Source organism: Anolis carolinensis, chromosome 4 (genome assembly GCF_035594765.1).
Source record: "Anolis carolinensis isolate JA03-04 chromosome 4, rAnoCar3.1.pri, whole genome shotgun sequence".
Lineage (NCBI taxonomy): Eukaryota > Metazoa > Chordata > Lepidosauria > Squamata > Dactyloidae > Anolis > Anolis carolinensis.
Window position 1 is genome coordinate 214,837,394 of NC_085844.1, and position 8,650 is coordinate 214,846,043.

At 36.0% G+C, this 8,650-nt stretch overlaps 1 protein-coding gene across 2 annotated transcripts in view; it reads left to right on the forward strand.

Annotated features, from left to right (window-relative positions):
- samhd1 (SAM and HD domain containing deoxynucleoside triphosphate triphosphohydrolase 1) overlaps nt 1-7,697 on the forward strand; it is a 34,565-nt gene extending 26,868 nt beyond the window's left edge. For both annotated transcript variants that reach the window (XM_016993406.2, XM_003220542.4), the window contains 7 exons: nt 72-163; nt 1,741-1,856; nt 2,657-2,796; nt 4,005-4,103; nt 4,215-4,319; nt 4,625-4,762; nt 5,517-7,697. In XM_016993406.2, coding sequence (XP_016848895.1) covers nt 72-163; nt 1,741-1,856; nt 2,657-2,796; nt 4,005-4,103; nt 4,215-4,319; nt 4,625-4,762; nt 5,517-5,645 — 819 coding nt within the window. In that variant the 3' untranslated portion in view covers nt 5,646-7,697. The remainder of the gene's footprint in view (nt 1-71; nt 164-1,740; nt 1,857-2,656; nt 2,797-4,004; nt 4,104-4,214; nt 4,320-4,624; nt 4,763-5,516) is intronic.
- Nucleotides 7,698-8,650: the final 953 nt, after the last annotated feature.

The window sequence follows — 8,650 nt, forward strand, 5'->3', positions numbered from 1 at the left end:
ATCTCTGATAATTAAATTAAATAATCAAAATAATAAATAAGTTTTAAGCCAGTTTTTATCTTCAACTTTAGGAAGTTGGAAATCTTTATGACATGTTCCACACAAGGAATTGCCTGCACCGGAGAGCCTACCAACACAAAGTTGGCAACATCATTGAAACCATGTATGTATGTGTCATTGATTAAAGGCATTCTAGACTCATTTAGTCATATAAGCTTAATTGGCTTTGATAATCATATTGGTTGATTAAGTCTGAAGAGCAAACTAAATACTTATCAATGGCTTTCAGCGTTTGTACTTTAAAATAATTCCTCTTTAGAGAGCAGTCTTTAATTGCCAGAAGGCCAAAGGTCAGTTGAGTGAGTCTCAAATCAGCTGAAGCAGCATGAGCAAAATTTCCCACTACTGAGCCAATAGATCTAAATATTCAAAGGCATTGGATCCTGTCTGATCTTGGAAGCTAAGCAGAGTCAGCTCAAACTGGTATTTTGATAGGAGGTGTAAGGATGTTGTGAGTTAATGGGAATTATTGATATGATTTTATTTGTTTGTTAAAAGGAAAAAAAAGGGAGTTATGTATTAATGAAGGCAGGCCTCACATAAGAAGCCAGCTGGAAGCAGTGTACAGCAGGTTGCCATAGCAACGGAGCCTCTCCTTGGAGGAGAAGGGGGCGTGGCTTAGTTGGCAGTTAAAGCTTACCTTTTTGAAAAAAACGGTTGCTGTTAGACTTTTGAAGGAGTAGGGAGCTGTTGGCATCAGCTGGAGAGAGACTACTCTTTGAAAGCTTGGAAAGTTAGGAAATTGAGGCTTGTACACACAAGCAGACAGCAGCTTAGTGTCATTCAGGAAAAGGCTGAAGATATAAGCTGACCGGGAGTTTAATCTATTGCACTCTGAGAGAAGTTGTTTAAGAAATATTCATTCAAACAAGACTGCACGGTAACTTAAGATCCTGAAACATCTATATATTGGAACCACACGCTTATGTACAAATAAACTTGAATTTTGTTGTTCATAAAGATCAGTCTCCTTGCCTCACTCTGAGCCTGAAGGAAAGCCATTACCATTGACTATTCATCACATACTTTAGAAGACATTACCTCACGTTGGTGGCAGTTACCGTACTTTCCTATATAAGTTACCATATTTACTCATATAAGTTCATCAGTTTTGTTATCCTTCCTTACCCTCCAAATCCTCCTGATATATATATACTCCAAACATATCTTCCCTCCATATTTGAAAGGCTGTTTACAATTGGAAGCAAGTGGTGGGATCGAAAAGAATTCCTCCCTGTCACAAGTTTCACAAATTTATACACATACGCATCTTTTACAGGAGGCTATTAATGAATACCAAGTGGCATTAGGTTGTATTTCAAAGGAAGGAATTGGCAAAACCCCTTTGAGTATTCCTTGCTTAAGAAAACCTATGAAATTAATGAGTTTACCATAAGTTGACAGTCAAGTTGAAGGTGTGAACACACAGGCTTAAATTTATACAGACATTACAATTGCATTCCTATACAAGGCTCTGAATTAGTCTGGTATAACTCAGGTCCTACCTTGGCCTGGTCTCTGCTTCCTGGCAGAAAAATTACATGCCTGATTTTTATCCTTTGTAGCCATATATTTGAGTTAGGATTGTTCTGGTAATCAAGAAAGCTTTTTTAAAAAAGTTTTAATTGAGCTAATCAATTAGCCAATTTAAGTTTGTAATGGTATTTTTTTGTTTTTCAGGATTACAGAAGCCTTTTTAAATGCTGATCCCTATATCAGTATAAGGGGTTCTGATGGGAAAGAATATAAGATCTCTACAGCAATGGAAGATATGGAAGCTTACACTAAGCTAACAGGTATGAGCTATGGACATATATATTAGTTGCAAGTAATGTTGATCATTAGTTATCAAGTTTTGGAAGTGTTTTCTCCGGACCTCTGGTTCCCTAGTGAGACACATAAATAATGCTTTCGAATTAAATTTATTGGAATATTAGAGATTGAATCCAAATACTGTATTTGTTCCACTTATAAAAGCACCCTGAGGAAAGTTCCTTGCAGACTGCTCCTGCTGATAAAAAGGGTATTTGATGTGTGTGGGTTTTGCTAATTCTTCTTCAGGGAATTATTCTCTGCTGGAAACTCAAGGCATCACCTCCCCCTTCCCCCCCTCCTCCATTTGTAAACTTGGTATCCTACGCTCGAAGATGAACATAAAGAAGCTCTGTAGTCTTCATAGACTGGGAAAGCGGGGAGTTAAAGTTTTGCTTCCCTACCAAATGGTAGAGATCAAGGACTTTGAATATCTACAGCCTTAAGAAACACATTGCCCTCACATTGCCTGAATAAGTAAGGATTCTCAAGGAGAAGGCTGTAATTGTAACAAGAGTTCATGTTTCTGAGGATTGCAGTGCAAAGTAAACCCTTCTTGGAACATGCTTTTTCAGAGGTGGTACCAACTGTAAACCAGCTTCAAGTAAAGATGGAAGCTTATTTGCTCTGTCTCTTTTCTCTCTTCTATGCATTATGTTAATGAGGCTTCTCACATTGGCTATTACTTAATTTGGATCGCTAATTGTGTGAACATTCAGGTATGCAAAATAAAATTTCCATCTTGCTTTGATGACTTCTGGTTTATTTTCTGTAATACTGACAGATGACATTTTTCTAAGTATTTTACACTCTGATCGACCAGAACTGGAGGCAGCACGGGACATTTTGTGTAAAATAGAGCGTCGCGATCTCTATAAATTCCTTGGACAGACTCAGCCTCCAGAGGGCATGGAAATTAAAAAGGTAAGCATTGCTTTGCAGGTTCCTTCGGTTGCAGTGGGGGGGCCTTCTGAGACTGTGCAGTATAGATTTAAGGTGTTACAGAGCAAGCAAGGGAGGGGGGGACTACTTTTGTCTACAGCACCCCAAAAAAGAATGTATGCACATGGATGGAAAACTTATATATGCCCCTAACGAAGTGCCAGTCATTGTATTCCAGTTACCTTACCTATTGATCTATTTTCAAATGAACAACGCAGTGTAACAAAATTTGGAAAAAAAAATGTCTTCCTGCTTTGAAAGTGTTATTTTCTGTTTAATTGTGCGGTACTTACTTTGAAAGTAGTTGTTATACTTCTACAAACTAAGTTGAATTTGTTTGAGACTCAGTGAGATATTCACTGGCCACCTATAGCAAAATGTACTGCAGGGTGTCCCACAAAAACAAAGTTTTTGCAATTTAACAAACCTTTTCTGTCTTTTCACTATAGAAACAATTAGGAAGTGACATATATAACCCATGAACAAAAATTGTATTACATAGTGTAATGCACAATTTTGTTGCTTTTTCTAAAAAAGCCAACTGTGATATGTTATCTCTGCCTTCAAAAATAATCTTTATTTTGTAGGTTATCTTTGTTCGCTGTATGAAGAATGAAATAGAAATATGTCTGCATTAGTTTTGAATGTGTTTTTATGGATTTTAACTGCATTTTTAATACCAATTATTTAATACCAATAATTGGCTTTTACGCGGTCTGAATTACGGGTCTTGTATAAGGTCTGGTGGATGAATGGCATAAGCACTTTGCATTGTTTTAAACTTTGTATATTGTATTTTATGACTGTTTTAACTGTTTTAACATTTTAGTTATTGTATATCAGTGTAACGGCATCAATTGCCACTTGTAAGCCGCCCTGAGTCCCTTCGGGTGAGAAGGGTGGGGTATAAATAATTGAAATAAATAAATAAATAAATAATCCTGTTTTGATGATTATATATTTGTAGATTTTAAATTGTATTAAAATGTTTTTAATGGACACTCCTTTGAGTCTCCTTGAGGAGAGAATAGTGAGGTACAAATATAATAATAATAGGGCAAGGATTACGTATTTTGAAAACAATGCTACACTTGCCATATAGTTATTGGTTCATTTGATCGCTTTCTGAAAACAATGTGCTTCTCAATCAGTTGAACACTTTCAAAAATAAAGCATTTTATTCTTTCCAGGAACTGTGGGATAGTCTACCTTCGGAAATAGTTAAAGCTAAGCCAATCATTACTGAATTGACCCCTGTTGAATTGAAGGCTGAAGACTTTATTGTTGATGTAAGCCATATTTATTTAAAATGCACTTCAAAAATATGTCAGCTTGATTTCTTTGCACACATGGCTACAATATACGTAAATACACTAAATATTTGGTTTACCTCTGTAAAGGTTATCAATATGGATTATGGAATGAAAGAGAAGAATCCTATCAATAATGTTCGTTTCTACTGTAAGTTTGACATTACTAAGGCGATCCCAATTTCTAAGGAACAAGTAAGTAGAAGCTTGAATGGGCTTGAATATTTGCAAATCTTTAAGAATGGTGTGACATATCAGCACATTTTATATGATCTGTTTTCTAAGTACTGACTGTATATACTGTATATTTACATTAAAACAAAACTTCTTGAGCATCACATTGTAAAATCTGAAAGCTCTTTCTCTTTATATCTGTTCAAAATGTTATACTCTTTTGCTTGTAGGAAAATAAAAAGATTACAAAATTATTGGAGCTTGCTCTGACCTATTCATAAAGAAATAGGATGTATGTTTTAATTCTGTTTGCCTTCTGTCTTAAGGTTTCACAGCTTCTACCAGAAAAATTTGCTGAACAACTGATCAGGGTTTATTGTAAGAAAACAGATGAAGACATTATTTATGTTGCCAAAAAACACTTTTATCAATGGTGCATAGAAAAGGATTTCAGTAAACCACAGGTAAGAAAGTATTAGATGATGAGATGTTTTATGTTGAGAATCTGTATCTTCAAATTAAATTATAAAGGCTACAGTAAAACATGTCCAATACCCACAAAGAGACACTTATCTGGCTGATTCTCAAAATACTTTTTATTCTACATCTGATCAATCTTCTGTATTTTGTGTCAGTTTTTAATAGTTCTGGAGCCAGAGTAAGAAATGGGTTGCATGTGACCCTTGGAATCGCCACAGATTCCCCCCTCCCAACCTCAAGCACGTGTCCAGATTTTCAACTGTAAAACACTGGGTTTTTTTTTTTGGGGGGGGGGGGGCTGAAAATCCAGGCCATGCCTATAGGCTACTTTCCCAGTGTTTTTAGCAGGCGACATGGCTCTAGTTTATCATACCATGGTATATATACATAGAGCTATGTGTTGTTGTAACTGTCCTGTGAAATGGTTCTGAAGTTACATTAAGGAAGAGTCTGCAATTGGATGATTCTGCTAACAACTAAAACCTACCTGTTCAGACACTTTCCTGATTTATTAGTGTTATCCAGTACTCTTGATTTTCAATGAATTGTTTTGAATTTTGTTTTTACTTTTTAATATTTTTAACAACTGATGCCATATTGGACTTTTTCCACAAAATATATTGTGTGCGAAACCTCTAAATATTTTACTTTTATGCTGCCTCTCAGAGAAAAAGGATAGAATAAGCTGACCGCTGTCGGTGTAAGACTGAATGTTCTCTCATTTTGATGCTTTCACAGGATGTGGATGTGGTTGCCCCAGAAATGACTCCACTGAAAAAAGATTGGGCTCTTAATGAAGATTGTGCAAAGCATGGTTCAATGGGGACAAGTAGCCCTTCAAAGTTCAGACAAAAACTTTTTAAATGACAAAATCAACGTTAACGCCTTTAGTGTGATTTAAATTTTGTTATATCTTTTTTAATATAATTGCTTTGTTATAAAAATAAGATGAGCAGATTTTTTAAAATCAAACTACAGACTGAATCTGCCCTATGCCACTGGAAATCAGCATTGGGAAATGTCTTAGTATATACATTTTAGTTGCTTTGTTGCTTTCTCAAATTAGTTCATTGATTTTCAAAAGATAAATGATGGCCACTGCTAGCTTAAAGAAATAATTGTAAGTCGTTTCTAAGGCCAGTTTCAAATACTTTTGAGAAATCTCATATATATTTTTTAAAGACTGGCTTTCTAGCCTTGCCATATTTCATTTTCTTAAGATCCTTAAACTTGATTAGTTTGCTATTGAAGCAACACTATATATATATATAAAATATTCACAAGGAAGATGAGGGAAAACTTGTGCCACTTCCTTAATTCACAGTTGTTGTTTTTTTAAAAAGCCCCTCAGCCTCAGATCATGATAGAGCTGAATACACAATGATGCAGAGTTTGCTGCTTATTTTTAGTAACCAAAGGAAATACTGGCAACAACAAATCTTCTAACAAAATAATTTAAAAGTAACAAGGACATGTCAAATTATAGGATTTTACTTCCTATATTACAAAGTTACTAGAAGATATTCAGGCATTGAAGTTCAAGTAGAGATTAGGTATGGGATGGAGCAGATCTCAGATATTGGAAACTCCAGAGCCCAGTTTGGCTCATATTGACAGAGTGAAAAGGGAGGAGTGGCATTTCTTTTCAGGGTTTTTAAAAATCTCTCATTGGGATCACATGCGTGTTAGTTTCATGAATCATGGACACCAGACTTCCAACTCCCCATTTCCTTTTTGCAAAGACACCAGTTAAAGATGAAGGGGAAAAGGTTATAGAGGCTTTAATGGGAGTGGACAGTTGATGCTGTGTCTAAGATCAGTTTTCTCAGCTTTTAGAAGATGATTATTCTGATAGCACTGGGACTACCTCGGGTAATAGATTGTATCCCTACTATCTTTTCCCCCAGATAATCTGATTGTATTTGTCATATTCCTTTAAATCTTTGATATGCACTTTATGCTGACAAACGTGATTTTGTATATGTGACGAGCGTGCTCTTAAGTGTGGGAATGCAGATTTTTATCTTCCCAGTGTTTTTTTTTTATTCAACTCCAGTTTAATAACTTCTAGTTAGCTTCCAGTTTTACATTCTTTGGGTCAGATTCAGAGTCACTCTTCTATGAGTAAAAGGGCTTCACTCATTCACAGATGAAACAAAGATTTATGCTGTTGGGGGACTGTGACTTATTTCCAACATTGTAAAGAAATGAAAAAAGCTACAGGACAAATCATCAATTCAGTAGGAACTAAAGCAAAGCTTTACTTGAACCAGCTGAATCTAGAATTCCCCCTTACTGACACACATGCCACTGGGTCCTATGTACCAAGAATTGTACATCATTACATGGACTAAAGGCTGCATATAGCTCTCCAAAAGCCTTTTTTTTGGTGCCTCATAACTCAGAGCTTTCCATACCCCCCCCCCCCCCCCCCGAGCTACGGGAAAAACATGAGGTATCATTTTCCTGTTCTTGGAAGCTCCAAGAATGGTGGTTCAGACTTGCTTCCTTTAAGAATGACATAATCTCCCACCTCCTTCCAAAAATAGAAAAGTAAAAAATGGAAGTGAATGAGTGGTCACTTCAGTTTTTTTCTCTCCTCCCCCTTTTTTATGACTACTACAGCAGCTACTGGGGCAAAAATGGTTCCCAGTTCTGCCAGATTTGCACATTCAGGTATATCAGTTGAGCCTCATATATTTGAGTTAGAGAGAAATGTTATTCATCCCTAGTTACACGTTTAATTTTCTATGCTCCACTTCAAATGAAGAGGGCAAAGTAACTACACATACAACAATCTGTAAAGCTGCATTGAATTGCTATTCCTGTTTATATTACAAAAACTACATTTTGCAATTTCAGAATATGAAGCCTTATCTATGATCTTTACAGCACAGTAATAAAAGCTCTCTAATGGTTGATGTCTAAGTTTATTGCTTGCATATATTATAAAACTAAACAAATGTGTGTCATGTCAACTTCAAACTTGAAGCAAATCTGGAAGTCTCCAACTGGAATATTAGGGGACAACTTGCAGAATCAACTTACAATAATGAGCTCTGTCTTTGAGAATGTGTAGAATTCTGTAACATGTTCAAAGCTCTGTGATAGGATATTACTTTCTTCCAAAAATAGATGCACAAGTGCCAAGTAAGTATTATATCTCTTCTACCCCAGGTGCATGGCATGATAGCCTGTAGCGAGGATCATTGGTGCTTGAGTAGATATTGTGAGAACTCCACAAGCAGTGCATCAAGAAACACAATTCATCCAACATGAATTTTTCTTCATTTCAGAATGGTGAGCAGAAATTCAGGATTCTGCTCTTTGCTTCAAGTAGATTCAGAATAGTGCATTTAGTTGATAGGTGATCTCCCAGCATAGCTGCTTTCCTTGATTGTTATACATGCTATGTGTTCTTATTGAGAATTTTACATAATAGAGTGATTCTCAAGGATGAATACATACTACACTGAAAAATTTCAATGGGATTTTCGTGGATTTTTAAAATTATTGAATATGTTTCCATTTCAAACCACCTTGCCAACCTGTGGTTCCCTGCCATGGCTGAATTTGCCACAGCAGGAAACATGAGCATAGTTTGGCAAACTAGGATAGCAACTCAGGAGAGAATTAGGACACATGTTTGTTTCCCGCTAAAGAGATTCTGTGACTGGGTGTTGGGTGCAGTACAAATGCAGTTCAAGACTCCTATTTGGCCTGTAGATCTGTGTTCCACCCCCATTGCTGAACCTCTTCATTTATTCTTTTGCTTGTAGTCGGTTATATATCAAACAATTAAAAAAACATTCCTATGTAAGCTAAAAATGTAAATATATTCTTTTTACTTTTAAATTCACTTTCCTGAAAAA